The sequence below is a fragment of the Thermothelomyces thermophilus genome, chromosome 3, assembly GCF_000226095.1.
Source record: "Thermothelomyces thermophilus ATCC 42464 chromosome 3, complete sequence".
Classification (NCBI taxonomy): domain Eukaryota; kingdom Fungi; phylum Ascomycota; class Sordariomycetes; order Sordariales; family Chaetomiaceae; genus Thermothelomyces; species Thermothelomyces thermophilus.
Genome location: NC_016474.1, coordinates 2,064,125 through 2,081,854, shown reverse-complemented (window position 1 = coordinate 2,081,854; position 17,730 = coordinate 2,064,125). Strand labels below are relative to the sequence as shown.

Sequence of the window (17,730 nt, the reverse complement as noted above, 5' to 3'; positions counted from 1 at the left end):
GCAACGTAGACTGGGCCAGTCCTCTTGTTCCTGCTGTAGGCTGTACGATTCTACATCAAGCCGGAGACGCGGTCCTCGACAAAGATTCTGTGTAACTACGGATGGCGATGGCCGATGGCCGATGGCCGCTTGCGAGCCCAGCCATCCGCTTGCTGGCGCTTGGGAAGACATCTTTCGCTCACGTTGCCGTATAGACCCTTAGTTTTCAAATTTTACTTCGCCAGTCTCGGTGAGCTCGCACTCTGCGTCCAGCTTTCTTTTGTTTCTACCGCTGTCGAATGCGTCATACGGGTGCCTGGCTCCCAAAGCATGTCTCGCCCGGTTCGCCGCTCCCAATAAATTCCTCCGCTTCTGACGCGGTGCTGCCGCTCCGGGCCACATACGAATATACCGGCGCCGCCAGCGAATCAAGACGGATGCCCCGGAGCTCAGGTACCCTATGGGCGGACAACGTCAACAAGAGGTTCTACCTCTTTGCCGGCGAGTACTACCAAGAACCGCCCTCGCCGCAGTTCACCCTCTGGTCCTACGACACCATCTACGACACCTGGCAATCCTTCGGCTCGCCGCCGGAGGATGACATTGCCGCCGTGCCGTACGGTGCCGGCGTCTCCATGTCCGAGACGGGCGAGGGCTACTACTACGGCGGATGGAAGTCCCACAACACCGTGCCGGGCTGGTCCGGCCCACCGAGGGCCGTGTCCGGTTTGGTCAAGTACGACATGGATGCCAACACTTGGTCCACCGAACCGGGACCGGACTCGATCGGCAGAGCCGAGGGCGCCATGGTGTTTATTCCGATCGGGGACGGCGGGATGCTGGTATACCTGGGATGGTCTCACCCAGTACGCCATCCCAGACCCCATCGTAAGCGCCATCGGCGGCCCCGCGGGCGGAGGCGCCACCAATACCGCGCCCGCTGATGGGTTTAGCAACCCGGACCTCCGCGTCCTCATGACACGCAAGGCCAGCATCGCAACCCGAACGCCCACTCGCGCCGTCTCCTCAGCAACCGGCGTCCCGGGGGCCAACGACGACCCTCTCTCGGCCGGCGCCATAGCCGGCATCGCCGTAGGGGGCGCCGTTGCCCTACTGGCCCTCCTCGCCTCCCTCTTCCTCCTCATCCGTCGCTGCCGCCGTCACAAATACGGCACCACCACCACCACCACCACCACCACCCTCCTCCAACCACACTTCTCCCCCGCCGGCCGGCCGAGGGGGGGCGGCGATGATGGGCTGCTTGGGGTGGGCCGGGCATCATCATCCCGCCGGGACGCAGCAGCAGCAGCACGGACTGGAGCCGCAACAGCTGAGCGCTGAGCCGAGCCCGGGTCCCTCGGATAGGGGAGCGGCGGAGCTGCCTGGGTCCGGGGCGGAAAGGGATGCGCATGGGCATCAGGATGGACGGCCGAGGCAGCTTACTTTCTATCACCCCTGAATGTCGGGCTTGCTATATACTACTTTGCGTATGGGAGGCTGGGTGGAATGAGGGGGGACCTGCACGATGGGATGTAATGGTTGAGAAGGAAAACTCATGCGGTGTCTAGCCACGCCCGCACTCGGTCGCAAAGGTTTTATGAGTCCCTCGGGTTGCTCAAGTGACGATGGCCTAGTGCAGCTCTTCTTCTGCCCCCTCCAGATCCCTCTTTGGGGCTCGTTACAATACTATGCATAGGTAGATCGTTGGAGGGGAAAGTTTGGTTCTCCTCGGTTTCGTTTCGGAATACCCACCATCTCGTTCATCCCGTGTCCGACAGCTTGGACACGACCACCCCTTCTGTGTCTCTCTGAACGCCAGCTAGCCCTCCGCGATCCAGGCCTTACCTTTCCCACGACTCCTGCTTCTCAAGAGGATCGATCGAATGAGTGCACAGTCTTGTATGCCCCACCGACCCAAGAAACAGAGATACAAAAAAAATAAAAGATTAATAAACACACCCAGTGATGGATTTAATGTCAGCCGCACACTAGAACACTAGAAAAAAAAACCTGCCTCGGTGATTTCGCGAGACCCCGCTGTTGGCCAGAATCGATCGCCCCGATCGCTCCCGATTAACGAAATAGAACTAACTGGGAACCCACATGGCTGGACGGACTTCAGATAAAGGGGAAGAAAACGAATGAAGCCAGCAAAAAAAAAAGAAAAAAAAAAAAGAAAAAAAAAAGAAATATTAAGGCCAAGGCGCGAAGTCAGTCTCCCACTCCCCACAACCCTTCCCCAGTTCCAGTTCGGGTCGGATTTCGTCAAGGATCGGTCCGGTTCAGATCGGCCGAGCGACCCTCCTTCTCCCCCCTTACCCCTACCCCTACACACGTGTACCCCCTGGGACGGGAGAACCTTGATAGGCGCGCGCGCTCTGCAGAGGAGGCGTGTGGCGGCGATTGCGTGCTCTCTTTTCAGCCTTTCTCAAGGGACGCCGCTCGCCCGCCCCCTGGGGGGAGGGGGGGAGAAGGGGGCGCGTTGCTGAGCGGATCGCACGGTCGCGCATGCATTCAACACGGCACGACGCGCAGGTGCCGAGGAGCCGCGGTAGCGTGCCTAAGTGCGTGTAGGTATGCAGTATGTCGGGTGATGCAAACCAGACTGTCGGGACGTCTCCTTTTTCTTCTCCCTTTTTTTTTTCTGTCTCTCTGACCATGCAGCCAATCTTCTCTTTCCCCTTCTTGTTTTATTAACTGTATTATATTATTAACCTGTATGCGCTCGAGTATATTGCCACCCCCTTTGTTTCGTGTGTTGCCAGGCACTACTAAGCAGTAGTTCTCCAGATCGTGTACAAGAACCTACTCAGTAGGAAGCAACGATTTGTACGGAGTACAATGTCTGCGAAACCGGAGAAGTCGGGCTTCCCTCCGGATTGGGCTCCGAGCTGTGGGGCCGGCGCCGACTGTATGTGTACGGATGAAATTTTCCGCGCCTTAGCATCGCGCCCACACTCAGTAACTACTTCTAACTCTTAGCACAAAGCGGCCGACAGACGTATAGATCAGCTGAAAAAGTAAACGGAAAAAAGGAAAATTTAAAAAAGAAAAAAGAAAGAAAGAAAAATAAAGGAGAGAAAGAAAGGGAGACGCGCAATCTCCAGAGTGTCTCTCGCCTCGATGTGAGCGACCTCCTACTGCCTACTATACATTACCTTGCCAGGGTGTTACCTACACTAGTGCACCGTTATGCTATGAAGATGGATCTATGTACGGATTAATCCGTACATACAATATGTAAGGTACGTACGGAATCGTTCCACCGGCAGCTCCACGGTTGCTGCCGCGGTGTGGCCCAGTTGGAAATGCTCGATAAGGCCGGAGGAAGTTGCCCAAAGCCGGGCTGATGCTGATTGGGGGTCAATCCGCCGTCCTAGCACGTTGCCCGATGCGGAAGTGTTGTGACCTCTTATCAATCCGCTGTCACCCGGAGGAGGGACGTGCCTTGCAGCGATCAAGGCACAAAACTCGATCCTTACTGTAGTAGTAACAGGTTGATAAGGACTCTCGAATCGAACCAATTAAGGCCGAAGACCGGCGAGAGTACCTGCAGCACTCATGCCCCATCAACGATACGTGGTGTGTGTTGTCTGTGTGTACAGTACATACCAAGTAGGTATGGGCACGCACCAACTATGAACGGTATGTATGTTCAGTATATACATACCTATCCGTATATGGAGCACATACAAAGTGGGTGTGGAAGGCAATAAACGGGCGCGCGGGGGTCAGTTTGCACCCCCACCTTGGCTCCGCGTCGGTGTTTTGGGGGTTGTCCGAGTTTCTCCTCCGTACATACGGAGTACACTAACCACCGGGTACTACGCTTCCGAGTCGTGTGCGAATCTATCAACCCGTACGACACAAAACCTGGACCGGTCATCAAAACCGGCGGTAGGCGGGGTCGATAAGGTGTCACGACATTCTGTATTTCATCCGAAAGGGAATTTAAGCGCCATCCGTACCTAGGCGGCTAGGCCTATGCATGGCTCTCATACAATACCGCGGGCTGGAGTGCAATATGCAGTCCACTGGCGTGGAGAAAAGTTTTCGCATTTATGCATGTATGTACGTATGTACGTACATACAACTGATCCATCCACGGACAGTTCAGTTGATGCATCGTCTTTGCCGAAACCGACCGCCGCAACTCGTGCGGCATTGTACGAACGACCCATGGCCTCGGCTCGGACTTCGCCCTGCAACTGGCGTGCGCCCTTGTTTGCCTATCGTCGGCGATGCATGGCTTCTCGAATCGGGAGGGAATCCCAACATGGCAGAGCGGGGAATGCAGAAACGGCAGTGCCGGATCCCGATGCATCCAGCTTTGTTGTTATGTATGTACGTACTGGGAAGTGTTGTAGAAAGGCCCCGTTCCTTCCCGTCCCCATGTCGCCACGGGAGGGTAAGGTGGGGCCATGAGACCACAGAGAGGGCAAGTCAAGAGACCCTGGCGAGTCTGGCGTTGAGCATGTTGTCTACACTAGCACAACAGAAGCCATCTTCCCGGCGAACCGTTGGTGCTCTCCCCACACCTAGGTGACTTAGCTACCAAGGTACTTGCCTAGTGCACCTCTTTAGAACACTGCTGGCGCAGAGCATATACACATAACCTGTCGTGCAGCCTAAGTCAAACTGACGATTTGGTCAACCTGGGCAAGCAATGCACGGCCCCAACCTAACCAGTCGGGCGACCAAGAGGGTAGGGTAACTACTAGTAACTCGTAGGCGGGGGGGATCGGATGACGCGCCCAGAAGGCGCGATGAGGCAACGCCCGTTGTTTCAGCTCGGCTCGTGAAGCTGCCTGACCAAAGTCGGGTGTATTCGCACATTATCTGACAGGCACTCACCTTGCATTTCTACTAGCGATCAGGACCGGCCGAGGAGCTTGACCTAGGAAATAGTCGGATACAAAGTGCTAGTCAGGCGCCGCCGCGGCGTGCGCTCTTGCCGCGAGCGGCAGCGTTGGAGTTGCATTTACGACCGTAGATAATTAGTGTTGCAACAAGAAAGCTTCGCTCCCGGAACCGCAGGCCGCGATGCTGGTATATATCGTACAGATACACGGGCAGACCCTGCGAAACAGAGCATGTAGAGTGGGGCTGCTGGTCATGGAATCCTATATGGCGTGATGAAGTTATAGGTCGTCGTCATCTGACACTTCCTTTTGGACGCTGACATGGTCAGCGTTTGCTATTTGGAGCTATGAATATCCTAGCAGGAGGCGTATTAGTAAAAGAAAGAAAATTGGCAGAAAAATTTCTCTGTACCGACATCTCACGTCCAGAACGCTAGAGGCTGACGGTCAGAGCGATGACCTCGTGGGGTCTCTAGTGACAATCGGGCGACTGCAACCGGTTAGGAACGTGCCTAGGCCCTAGTGTGACAGCTGAGAAGCGCCGTAGTGGCTGCATCGAACAGATGACGAGCATTTGGGCATGTGTGTGGGTGTCCAGGGACAATCAGAGTAGTGTGCTAGCGCTCGCACGCCCCCGTATGTAGTAGTACTGTACCTGCCTGTTCCTTCAAGCTCTAAAAAAACATCTACAGGCGGCAGGCCTCAAGGTGAGAAGCAACCTTGCTAGGTTGGTCCCCCAAATGTTCCCCAAAACAACAGGCAGACTCTTCGTCTAGCCTCCCTGATTGGCTGAAAATTTGTACATACATAGGCCCTCTCTGTTTTCAATCCATCACTTCCTTCTGCGCAGCTGCGATCTCAACAGGTTCCCCCATCCAAGCTTTCTGATCTTGTAATTTGTGCATTTCGTAGGATTCCATGGATGTACGGACGTACACAGTACTTGTTTTGCGTCTTCAGCAAGGTGAGTCGCTACAGTCGCAAATTCCACAGATGCCCTCATTTCGACTGCACGCTGCATCATTCGGTACGGAGGTACATACATACGTACTCCGTATAGCCTTGACCATGGCTGGTGCAACACTTCTCCATCAATTCATGGCAGCGAAATATCACAACATTCTTGCAACATTTTTGGCGGCATTTTCCGTCGATCAACCTGGGCCCTGGGCCTTTGACCGATCCCATCATCGGCTGCACAGATTTGTCAATGGACTGTTCTCAGAGGTGAATCGACAGAGCATCGGGAAGTTCATCCCCCCGCCGTTTCACAACTGGCACACTGCCCGGCATGCAACCTGCGAGACTCTGGGACTCGGCACTACTAACTAGACGGGGGCATGGTACGAGCACGGGGCCACAGAGAGGGGCAGGGACCAGGGCCAGGGACAGGGACAGGGACAAAGGCGGGAACAGGGCTCCGCCAGGGCTCCCCACACACTGGCGTCAGTCAATCCGACAATCTCTGTGTGAACTGCCTTCCCCCTCCCCCCCCCCCAAATCCTTTCCCCTCAGCCCCTCGCGGGACAAGCTGCAATGCCTATTGCAGGATGGGTTATTAGCTAATCGAGGTGACAGATGGGAGGGCGTGACCTACAAGAGGACCGAAAACCCTCTCTCTCTCTCTCTCGTCGCTGACTTCCTCTGGCATTCACATACCTCGTACTCGTAGTTCTTCCATCGAAGATCGCCATACACACCCTGTGATCGAGAACCGTCAAGCGGGGAAGCCCCGAGAATCAACTCCACGACCTTCACACCGGCTAACCCACCCGGACCCTGCTCACACCCGCTTGCACCCGCCATCGCCCTCACCAAGGGTCCACCCAGCAAAGGTGCAACCGGTGACCACAAACTGTTGTCACTCACCGCAGCACCAGCAACGGTGAAAGACGATTGGCCGATTTCCAAGTCCGACGATCTCCGTTCTCGGCTGCTCCCAGGAGAAACCGTCCGTATTCTGGGGTCGAAGGGGATCGAACCCCGATTAGGGGAGCGAGTCATCCAACGCAGAATAACAGAACGGGCAGCCTGCTTTCTCATCACTTGAACAGCGGGCCTCTCGCGCTCTTTTTTTTTCTCTGCTATCTGCGTCAGCAGCCGGATTAGTTATTTGTTTGTGACATCTGCCAGACGGCACCCGCAGCCTCATAAACGAAGCTTTTCCAGCTCTCACTCAGGCATTGAGCGCCCCTCTTTGCGTTTTAACAAGACCCAGCCTTCTGCTGTCCCACCCATCTCGACTTTCCTTTTTGAGGACTCAGTCGACGCTCACACCGTCCGTTTCTGGACGCCCGTTGTGCTACTTCAAGCCAAACGAAGGCCTGAAACTGCCCGGCCGTGACTTGTTGTTGCGAAAGAGCCTGTTTCCTGGCCCCGACAACACGTCCCGTTATCGAGGACGAACATTAGGACCCTTGGCCAACAACGAGGGTCTCACAACTATATCAAGCCGTCTTTGGGTTACAATTCGCTGCCGCCGGCAGTGACCGATCCGCTTTGTGAGCAACTATCAACTTGCAGCTGCGCACCACCAAATCCACCGCCAACGCGACAGGGCAAGAAAATTCTCTTGCAGCGTACATACATAATTTGCCACCGCACGTACACCACATAGTCTACCGGTTCGTCAAACCTGCAAATTTCGGCCCTGTCTCCCTGGCTTGGCCGGCCAAATTTCCAAATTTTGGAGCTCAAATAAGGCCGTGACCGTCTGAAGCTCAACTTCGTCCCTATTATTTCTTCGTCCTTGGACTCGGACGTCGGTGCAGTTTTGAGCGTACATACTCTCTTTACTTCTCTTCCCCCCGGCCGACCAATCACAAGGTGTTCCCAATGCACCACCAACGCCGAAGGTCCGGCCATGCCTCTGGCAACACTTCGTTGACGGACGTACGCAAAGCCGCCACAGCGACCGACACTTCATCCAAGAAGCACTCGTCTCGCCCTTCCATGTCTAGGAGGGTCACACCCCAGAGCGCCCCGAAGCTCGGCAAAAGCCCTCGCGACCGGGAGAAGGAACTGGACGAGCAACGTTGGTGGGACGAAGAGCGGGAGAGCTTCCCGGAGTATTGGTATGTCCTCAGCATTCCTTTTTTTTTCTCGGTGCGGTGTCCCACAGTTCCTCTCGTCTATACCCGTTCCCCCCTCAGGAACCTTCCGTTTTCATCCTCCCGCATTGTCACCTGATATGCACTTGATATGCAGGTGACCGGTGTCACCCCAACTGCCCCCCAGATTTTTTCGGGTAGAGCCCCGGGGGGAGGCGTTCTCTGGAACCCAAGGAAGTAGTGGGGGGCCGCGGGGTTGGGGGGGAGGAGGGAAGTGAGGTTGATCCCCCGGGAAGCTGCCGTTCCTGCATAGCACTATCTTCTGCTCGACAACAAAGTACAAAAGCTGACTCGTCATGTTCTTCTCGCACAGCATGACTTGCGAAAAGCAGTTCATTCCTCTAGATGACCAATCGCTGTACTGCTCTGAAGAGTGAGTTCGTTTTGAACAAGAGCCGCATTCCAAGGAAAGTGTTTTGTCCTAACACTCGTCTAGGTGCCGCCTGCATGACCAGAACAGCTCAAGCATCTCCGCCGCGCTGCCGAGCCGCTACACCAGCAGTCACCCGGCCACCCAATATCCCTTCTACTCGGGCCCGCCAGAGCCCAGAGACATTATTCCCCGCGCCTCGCCGTCGCGCCCGAGCCCGACGCACATCTCCCAGCCCGTCACCCCCGCATCTGCTATGGCAGCGCTCAAGTCGTTGTCCATCAGGCCGTCGAGTCCCACTTCGCCAGTAGGGACATACCACCAGGGCATCTGGCCATTTGCCCGGAGCACTACTACGGCTACGAGCCCCAGCAGCTCCTACTCGAAGCAGACCACCGGTCTCTTCTCGTCGACCTACGACGGCGCCTACTACAGCGCAGCCGGCGATTACTACGGGACGAGCTCGGACCGGCCGCTCCCGTCCCGCAGGCCGGCTGCATACTCGAGACCCAAAAGCATCGAGCTGGTGACGCCAATGTTGGGTCGGTAGGCGGAGCTCCGCACGACCCCACCTTTTTATATTTCCCTTTCCCCCCCGCCGGGGGGGGGGGCGGGGGGGGTTGGCATGACGGGTGCAGCAAGACGGCTGCACCCATTCATTTGGGTCCAAGTCATGTGCGGACGCGGCAGGTTCGAGTGATACCTGTTTCTGACCTGCATGGCGCTCCCCCCACCTTGGTAACCTCTCCTCTCGTGCATCTCACTACTCATCGATGTGGAAGGGGAAAATTTGCCAGAAAACGCGATGCAACCTGCTGCAGCCGCGGGGTTGGATCTTGGAGCGAGCTCGAGAAGGGCACCGATGGCCTTTTACGAAGCTGTCGTCAGCAAGAGCTGTCTGGCAGCCGGTTCGCTCTTTTTTTTGGGTCCCCCCCCCACACATTGGCCAAGATGGCGTTTCGCTCTCTCTGGAGGGGGGGAGGGGGGAGGGGGAAAACGGGACGTTTATCTCCTCGGGCTTTCCTGATCTGTCTTGGGGCATTGAGCATTTTCTGGGGTAAACCAGGGGTTGTCCTGGGCCGGCCTGCATCCCCGCGCTACGCTAGCGCGGGATTCTTCTCACTGCTTCCGTTGGGGCGACCGAGCGATTCTTGGGTCCGCACCAGCAGTGTACTCTGGGCGGGTTCCTCCCCTGCCTCTGTTGTCGGGTTTCCTTCTGTTGTCGTTTCCCTTCCGTTTCAACATTACGGGTCAATGTTCAAAAGTGGATTTAGCGGGCATGGTTATGTTTTGTCAAGATTAGATGGGAAAAGTATCTTACCTCGGCGATTTTTTCCTTTTTTTTTTTTTTTTCATTTTTCCTCTTTTCGGGCATTGTCATTCATTGCATTGGTCAGTTTTGGGGGATTATCTTGGCGTCAACTCTGGGTCAGACTGGGGTCACGACACCAATTGCATCAAAGTCATGTCATGAATAGTTTCTGCCTCTTCCTATATGTAATGTACCTCCTTGCGGGCTATAGTGCAAGGGTTCATTGGGATTCGTAACCAGAGCATCATTATCTATGTACATATATATAGTACAAATTATGTTTCTTAGGGGGGACAGCGCGGGTGTTGCCGCGCACACGAGGGTTTGCGTTTTTCTGTCCCCGATTCCCTGGTCTCGTCCTGGGGCGTAATGTGTTATCCACCAATATTATCAAACATTGTCAAGCACGTTCGTTCTCTTGTCCGTCAAGCCACTTCATCGTGTCAATTGTGAGCTGGAACATACGCACAAAAACATACCCGCTCATCTACGAGGCATTTGCTGTCGTGTGGAGACGAGACCTCGGTCACAGATACAGTAGTGTATGTACATACATACGACGGATCCGTCCTCTACTCCGCATGTAGTGTATGCACAATTCCTCTGCAGTGTAGCCGTGTAGATGCCTGCCTGCCCGCCCGCGGAATCACAACCCGGGGAACGGTTTCGTGTCCACACTTGCGGGTCCCCCGGCCGAATTCTGGGGCGCGGAGAATAATAAATGGGGGCCGTTCTGGAGCACAACAATTCGCCTTGGGTGGATATCGGGTTTCGTCGAACGGGGAATCTTTTGGCGAGAGCTGAAGATCGAAGATGGAGAAAGTGTGGAGTGTGTGGACGAGAAGAATTTTTTTTTTTCCTCTCGTCGATGTCAGGCCCATTGAGAGAGAGAACAAGAAACGGGGGGGGACAGGAGGCAGCTGAAATTTGAAACAAGGGCGCATATTGGGTGCCCGAGTGCTGTAGTGTGTTGTAGTATTCGTAGTAGTTGTATTCCTTGGGTTCTTTGTGCTCGGGTCGTCTGTGTTATTCGGGAGACCGCAGACCTTTTTTTTTTTGGCAGTTTCCAGAGACGGGTCACCCAGATCCCAACCAACCCCCCCAACCTGATCACGACCTTTTTTTTTTCTCCTCAAACAAGCCACCAAGCCAGCCAAAGCCAGCTAGCTAGCAGAGCGCTGTGGCACCGGATCGCTAGCGCAGCGTGTGAATCTCGCGCTCCAACCTCCTCCGCCCACCGCCCCTTCTTGATTCCCCGCTCTACTCCGCACCGCTGCTCTCTTGGGGAGTGGGAGTGGGAATCGGAGTGGGAGAAGTCCGAGGCCATCATCGGCCCGGAGCCATTGTGGAGCCGAGACACGCCCCCGATTCCGTCGGCCGGCACACGCGAAAGGCGGGGGACAACGGGAAGGGGGGGAGGTTGGGGGGGGGGGAGGAACTTCTCGTCTCCGAGGGGTCCAGGAGGGCGCAGATGGTAAGATATGCGTGGATGTGAAGGCAAGGTAGGGGATGTGCGTCCTCGCTCGTCCGGAACTCAGCTCTATCCGTAGCTACTATACGCATGCGGTAACATATCAAAGTATGCACGAACACGTCCCGTCCAGTGTGTGGAAGAGTCAAGGGGTGATCTTGGTGCCAATTGCCAATAACCAACTCCACGTCTTTGGAAACTTTCACCCCTTGCAAGGCCTGCGGAGTCTTGTTATGGTGCGACTCCGGCCTGCATGGTGTGTGGTTGTCACCAAGTACCGGCAGCGCATGCGGCACACTGACATGCAGCATCGATGTGGAGGCCAGGGACAGCCCATGTATTCAGAGTATATACATACACTGGGTGTGTTAATGCATGTGGTGATGTCCTCTACAGTATATATATATGTACGCACATGTACCAGGGAACCGAACAGACTTACAACCCCTTTTTCCCTCTGTCTCCTTTTAGTGTAAACACCAATATCCTATCCCCGCTGGAAAATTCCGGCGGAAACAACCGTGCATGTATGCACGGACTACACTTCACCACGCTAGTGCACGGCCTCGGAAACTCAGCAGGGCCAGGGTTGCTCGGGGGTAGGGTAGTGGAGGAGAGGATGAGACAAAGGAGGTGACGGACCCTGAGGGGGTCTCCAAGATCGAATGCGGCTAATACTGCGTCGATCGATGTTCTGATAGGTAGGTATCGAGGACCTCTCCGAATCACTGCATACTTCAGTACGTGATGCCATTGAGACCGGTGGGTGAGGCAAGAAAGACCTCGAGATGTTGATCTAGAACAGAAAGGTGGAGCGGGGAGAGAGAAACAGATGGGGAAGCAGCAACACGGCGCTCAAGGTAAAAAAAACTTCTCTGATCAAAGCTGATGCCAGTGTCCTGGCCTGTTTGCTCTGAGCTCCAGCCAGGATCCAGGCAGGTACACGTCCACCCCAGGTGGTGACCTTCAAGGAGATGGACGGCATTGAACCGGACTCGAAAAAGGATAATGATCCTTCCAACAAAACAACTCCATCCAGGATCCAAGGAGCCGAGCCCGTGTTCACAAAGACATCACCAACAAAACGCTTCAACGACCCCTTTGTGGTTTGACCTATGTCCGAAGGAAAAACAACCATCCGAAGACGGGACACATGTTCAGAACGCTACCAACTAAAAACCAAGATGCCAAGCATACACCACCGGAAGAGAGAAAGCAGAGATGGAGAGCTCATCAGGAGCCACAGTGTACATACATTCCGTTACTTCTTCTTTTTTTTATTTTGTTTCAACACCTCTCCGCTGAACTCTAACTCCATCCGCACCCATTTCGTCCTTGACTACTGAAATCATTAGAAAGCAAAAAAGAATCGAAGCCAGTTTTGAGCTTCGAAATCCCCCCCCCCCCCCGGGGCACCAGCGAAACAAGAAACAATGGCTGATACATGATAATGGCACCCAGCCATGAGAGAGCATGAGATATTGGGAAAAGCTGGGGGGGGTGGGAGAGAAGAGACGAAGGAGGGCTGCGAGAGCGCAAACTATTGCAGTCTGGAGCTCGCCATCTCGCCATACCGCCCACGATGCTGTGTCGTATCGTACGCCTGCAGCACCCTGGTCTGCGACTCGTCCGCCTGAGAGAAGGCGTATCCGCGCTGTTTGCGCATGCGCTGCACCTGCCGGACCTTGCGAATGGCCTTTTGGAACTGCTCCATTCTGTACGAAGGCAAGCAACCAGTCAGTAATGTACTTTTCTAGTTTTTTTTTTTTTTTTCCCCTACTTCTCTTGTGTTCCTTCTCTCCTTGGCAAGGCTCAAACGGAGGAAAACCTATATATAAAAAAAAGGGGAAGAACCAAGGGGACACAAAACATACCTCGGCCGGTAGTCCTGAATATTATACTTTTGGATCTCCTGGACGTGATGATACGCCTCAGGTCGCCACAGCCGCTTGCTGAACTTCCACGCGAAATCCCTCAGGAGGCAGAGGATCGCCAGCGTGGGCATCTGCAGCCAAAAGGCCGGGCTGGAAAACAGGCGCGGGATGACGCCAAAGTACTCCTTGGAGAAGCCCAGCTTCGGGGCGACGGTGCCGTAGACGGCGACGAACACGATCCAGATGGCCATGCTTCCGGGGATGGCAACGACGTGGTACTTGGTCCAGTTGCTGGTGACGAGGGCCGCCTTGCCCAGGACGGTCAGGAGGACGGCGCCGTACATGGCGGTACCCCAGACCCATTTGCCTGCGGGGAAGCCGTCGCTCTCGACGCCGTCGTTCAGGTAGAAGGCCGAGGTGCCCAAATAGAGGATGATGGAGTGATAGACGGCATTGATGATCCACGAGGCAAACACCGAGCCCTTGAAGAAGTGGTTCCGCTGTCCGAAGTTGTATAACTGCGGATAGCGGTCGAGCAGGCGAGCAGATACGAACTGGTCCAGGATACCCAGGGCGAGAGGAGGCAGAACGGTATAGAAGACGTTGTAGAAGGACAGGGTCCAGGACTCGTAGATGACTTCGCCGGAGAAGACGTTTTGGAAGACGTACTGTGGTCGGTTAGCGAGGTGTTAACTACACGAGCGTGGGAGTGTCACGGAGAGAGAAGAGCAAGGCGAGAGTTTCGGGGAAAATCAGAAAGAAAAAAAAAAAATACATACCCAAAACTGCGTGAGATAGAGGGTGATGTTCTTGTAGAACGAAAACAGGATTGCCTTGGCGACGCGGTGGTAGCTCCACGCACCATGCACGAGGAGCAGCTTGCGGAGAAAGCGGAACTGGGCGATCGACACGTCGGCGCTGCGCGCTGCCTGAAGGCCTTCCATGCCGCTGATGCCGACGCCAATGTGGGCGGCCTGGATCATCGAGACGTCGTTGGCTCCGTCGCCGATGGCGAGGAGGATGGACTCCTTCTGATACTTCTTGACCAGCTTCACCACCATGGCTTTCTGGAGGGGCGAGACGCGGCAGCAGATGACCGCCTTGCACTTGACGGCGAGGTCGAGGAAGAGCTTCTCCATATCCCTCTCGAGCGCGTACGTCAGGGATTTGCCGTCGATGATGAGCGCCAGCGTCCCGATCTCAATGGTGCCGTCGCCCTGGCTATGGATCGCGTCTAGCTTCTTCTGCAGGTTGTCTCGCGTCGCCTCGGCGTTCTCCTCGTTGACAATGAGGAGCATCATGTCCTCGCTCAGGAGCTTGCAACTCATGCCGATGTTGATGGCTGTCTCCTGCCGGTCGCCGGTCAGAACCCACACCTTGATGCCGGCCTCCTGGAGCGTGTGGATGGTCTCGGGAACGCCGTCCTGCAGCCGATCCTCGATCGCGGTAGCGCCGAGAAGGAAAAAGTCCTTCTCGATAAGCTCGGCGGCCTTGTCCAGCTCCTCGGCGCGGTTTCCGCCCACGGTCGTCTGGGCCTTGTCGTAGACCTGGTACCACTCCTGGAACTCGTGCTCCGGAATCTCACGCATGGCCAGGCAGAGCGTCCGCAGCCCTTCGGAGGCGTATTCTTCGAGGTGACGGAGGGTGACCTCGACATGCGGGTTGTTGTCGTTGAGGCGCTCCAGGATGACCGTGTCGGCGCCCTTGGTGTAGCACCGGATCTTGCCGTCGGGACAGCGGTAGATGGTCGACATCCTCTTGCGGGTCGAGTTAAACTCGCATACGGCCAAGAGCTCGTACTCCACCTGCTCGCCATTGACCTCGATGACGACGGCGCGGGGTTTGCGCGCGTAGAACTTGTACCCCAGCTTCGCGGCGCCCTCGACGAGAGCCCCTTCGTCGGGAGAGGCGGCCTGGTACTTGATGCGCCCGGAATCGGTCTGCTCGGGAATCACCGTGTGGCAGGTGGCGAGCAGGGTGAGGAAGTGGTCAATGGCTTGCGCGGTGGGATGATCACGTAAGTTCTGCTTCAGCTGCTTGAATTCGTGGATGCCAACCTCGACGCCGTCCTCGATGGTGGCGACGCGGTCCTCCGGGACGGTCTCGGCGTACATGATGCCGGCGATCGAGCACGCCTTGAACTCCATCTGGTTGCAGGTCAGGGTGCCCGTCTTGTCCGAGAAGACGTACTCGACCATGCCCAGCTCCTCGACCAAGCTGGAAGTGCGGCAGTTGGCGGGCGTGTCCGTAACGTCGTGGTAGATGTCCAGGTCGTCATTGATAAGGATCCCGTGCCAGTACTTGATCATCTCGAGAGTGACGAAAAGCGAGATGGGGACCAGCGCGGAAAAGAGCACCCAGTACGTGACCATGTCCTTGATGAAGATGCGGAGGACGTCCCCGACGCCGCCCAGTCCGTCCAGGTCGAGGTAGCGGAACGAGTCTCCGGAGACACGGCGCAGGATCAGATCGCCAGCGGTCGAGATGACGCTCAGGGCCAGTAGCATGCCCACGAGGGCCAGGACGAGCTTGTTCAGCTGTCGTTCGACCTTTGTCCGCTTGATGGGCGCCGCGGTCGCGTTCCGCATCAGCTTGGTCTCGTGGCCGGTGAAGACGACGACTCCGTGGATCCAGGGGGTGTTCCGGAGAGTGGCGCCGCGGAGGAGCAGCTGCTCCGGGGTCAGAGGCAGCTCCTTCTCTCCGCCGCCGGCCTGTATGGTCAGGGTGGCCTCGTACGTGTACAGGCTGCTGTTGGGCTGCTCGGATCGGAGTCTCCCGCCGAGGCGGCTGAGCTCGGTCGAGCTCACCATGGAAGCCGTCTCGGGAAGCGCCTGCTTGATCTTGAGGTTGGTCTCCCCGTCGAGGTTGGCCGTCTCGATGTAGCAGAGACCCTCGGGCTCGGAGCTGGCCAGAAGCACCAGGTCGGCCGGGAACGGCTCTTCGGATTCGACCCGGACGATATCCCCGACGGCCACGTTGACCCACTTGGTCTCTGTGAAGCTGGAGCCGCGCAAGACGCGAGCCTTGGAATTGTTGAGAGTCTTGTCGGCCTGTTTCCGGCGGTAGTCCTCCACCAGCTCCTTGCCAGCCGACACCAAGAGCACCACGATGAGGGGCCCGATGGTGGTGTATTGGTTGGTCGGCGAGAGGCCCGGGATCTGCTGCAACGCGGCCGTGAAGAGGAAGAAGATGTTGGCGAACTTGGAGAACTGCTCGAAGAGGAACTTGAAGAGGAAGGTGGCGACGTTGTACTTGGCCGTCGAGACGTGGTTGTCGACGTACTTGTTGGCCGCGTTGGCCGGGGGGTTGTTTAGGTGGATGATGCGGGGTCCGAGGGTGGACGGGTCGGGTTTTGACCTCCCGAAACCAAACCTGAAGTTGCCCATATCGAATTTCTTCTCCCCGGGCGGGACGACCTCGGCGGTGTCTGTCCGCCCGCCCGGCCCGGCTCCGGCACGTGGGTCGGTGAGCGGGAGGTCCATCTCCGAGTATCCCTCGCCCATCCCCAGCCTGTTCTTGACCCTCCCGAGAAAGCCGCCGCCCAAGCTCAGGACGCTATTCCGTTTCCTCGCGTTTCCGCGGGCCGAGGACGACGAGTCGCCGGCCACAGCCCCCCCGTGCTGATAATACCCGCCATCGTCCGGGTAGTCGTCGAAGTCATCGGCGTATCTCTGGTAGTTGCCCAAGTCTGACGTTTGGCTGTACTGTCGTTGGATCTCGGGCCCGTACGGCCCCAGGGGACGCGGCGCGGAACTCGAGGACGTGGCCGGCGGGGGCCTGCCGGCGGTTGCGCCCGAGCGGCCGGAGCCGACAAAATCGTCGTATGACACGGATGGTCGTGATGGCGCGCCGTCTTGATCGTAGGCGTACGAGTGGAGGAGGTCGTCGTCGGTCAGGGCGGAGCGCTGCCCCGTGCTGTAGATGGGCTGATCATTGTCGAGGTCGAGGAGAAGGTCATTTCGCGAGGCCGACGAGCCTCCAGGAGGCGGGCGGCCGGGCATTGCCGGAGTGCGCCGCTCGGGGCAGTCGGGGGGAGAGGGGAGAGGGCGCTGCTCAAGCGAAGGTCAGGACGGGCGTCGGGGCGTTCATTGATCGATAACGGGAAGAAGCTGCGCGGGAGGAAATCGAACGCCGCAATACCGTTCGTTGTTGTAAGATTCGACGGGGGGAGGGAAGAGGTTGGACGGCCGATCGCCGACGGAATGTTGTTGCGTCGTGTTCGATGCGTAGATGTGGAAGCACAGCCTCCTTTCAACAAAAGGGTTGCGAATCCAACTAACTATCGGGGTCCAGCCCCCCCCCTGGGCATCAAGTGCTTGGCTTTTCAAGTTCGTCAGCCGCAACCCTGCAAGGAAGTTGGCTGCGGAGCCTTGGGCGAAGCTAGGCTGTCAAAGCCAATCAGACGGAGCTTTGGAAGCTCTGAACAGCCGCGCCCTTAGCTTTGCGGCCGCGCTTGCGCTCTTCAGTTGTTGTTGGTTTGTTGCAGCGGTTGGCCGTGGACCCGCGTTGGGAAAGAGTGATGGAGGAGTCTCAATAATAATACGAGACAACAAGGGGCTCGAGTTGCTGCAGCAAACCCAGAAATGTCACTCCGCCCGTATGTAATGCACATACATAAGGTACATACATACACTGCCTAGTGCATTGTGCATTGCGGTACGAAAGTGTGGTCCGTACGTACAGTACGGGTTAAGCATTGCTCTGAATACATAGCTACTAGTAGTTAGTACGGAGTACGGAGTAAACGTTTCG

At 56.5% G+C, this 17,730-nt stretch overlaps 4 protein-coding genes across 4 annotated transcripts; 2 read left to right on the top strand and 2 right to left on the bottom strand.

Moving 5' to 3' along the window:
* Positions 1 to 416: 416 nt before the first annotated feature.
* On the top strand, positions 417 to 1,320 carry MYCTH_94025 (uncharacterized protein; the record flags this gene model as incomplete). The annotated part of the gene is made up of 2 exons (XM_003662945.1): positions 417 to 867; positions 899 to 1,320. The coding sequence occupies 2 exons, from the start codon at positions 417 to 419 to the stop codon at positions 1,318 to 1,320; spliced, it is 873 nt and encodes a 290-aa protein (XP_003662993.1).
* Positions 1,321 to 3,133: 1,813 nt separating this feature from the next.
* Positions 3,134 to 4,840, bottom strand: MYCTH_94026 (uncharacterized protein; the record flags this gene model as incomplete). Its single annotated transcript, XM_003662944.1, has 9 exons — positions 3,134 to 3,153; positions 3,215 to 3,460; positions 3,592 to 3,615; positions 3,673 to 3,907; positions 3,981 to 4,013; positions 4,071 to 4,208; positions 4,332 to 4,460; positions 4,623 to 4,783; positions 4,834 to 4,840. The coding sequence occupies 9 exons, from the start codon at positions 4,838 to 4,840 to the stop codon at positions 3,134 to 3,136; spliced, it is 993 nt and encodes a 330-aa protein (XP_003662992.1).
* Positions 4,841 to 6,976: 2,136 nt separating this feature from the next.
* On the top strand, positions 6,977 to 8,871 carry MYCTH_2139043 (uncharacterized protein; the record flags this gene model as incomplete). Its single annotated transcript, XM_003662943.1, has 3 exons — positions 6,977 to 7,915; positions 8,265 to 8,324; positions 8,412 to 8,871. The coding sequence occupies exons 1-3, from the start codon at positions 7,677 to 7,679 to the stop codon at positions 8,869 to 8,871; spliced, it is 759 nt and encodes a 252-aa protein (XP_003662991.1). The 5' UTR covers positions 6,977 to 7,676.
* Positions 8,872 to 12,443: 3,572 nt separating this feature from the next.
* MYCTH_2304292 (uncharacterized protein) lies at positions 12,444 to 17,093 on the bottom strand. Its single transcript, XM_003662942.1, has 3 exons — positions 13,758 to 17,093; positions 12,979 to 13,646; positions 12,444 to 12,819 (listed from the first exon to the last, which is right to left on the bottom strand). The coding sequence occupies exons 1-3, from the start codon at positions 16,977 to 16,979 to the stop codon at positions 12,645 to 12,647; spliced, it is 4,065 nt and encodes a 1,354-aa protein (XP_003662990.1). The 5' UTR covers positions 16,980 to 17,093; the 3' UTR covers positions 12,444 to 12,644.
* Positions 17,094 to 17,730: the final 637 nt, after the last annotated feature.

Excerpts from the sequence above, each read along its gene's own strand:
- MYCTH_2304292 (XM_003662942.1), bottom strand. The coding sequence starts at position 16,979 with ATGCCCGGCCGCCCGCCTCCTGGAGGCTCGTCGGCCTCGCGAAATGAC. Across the intron at positions 13,647-13,757 it reads TCTATCTCACGCAGTTTTGG|TACGTCTTCCAAAACGTCTT; the intron begins GTATGTATTTTT and ends AACCGACCACAG. Across the intron at positions 12,820-12,978 it reads ATTCAGGACTACCGGCCGAG|AATGGAGCAGTTCCAAAAGG; the intron begins GTATGTTTTGTG and ends GCCTTCGTACAG.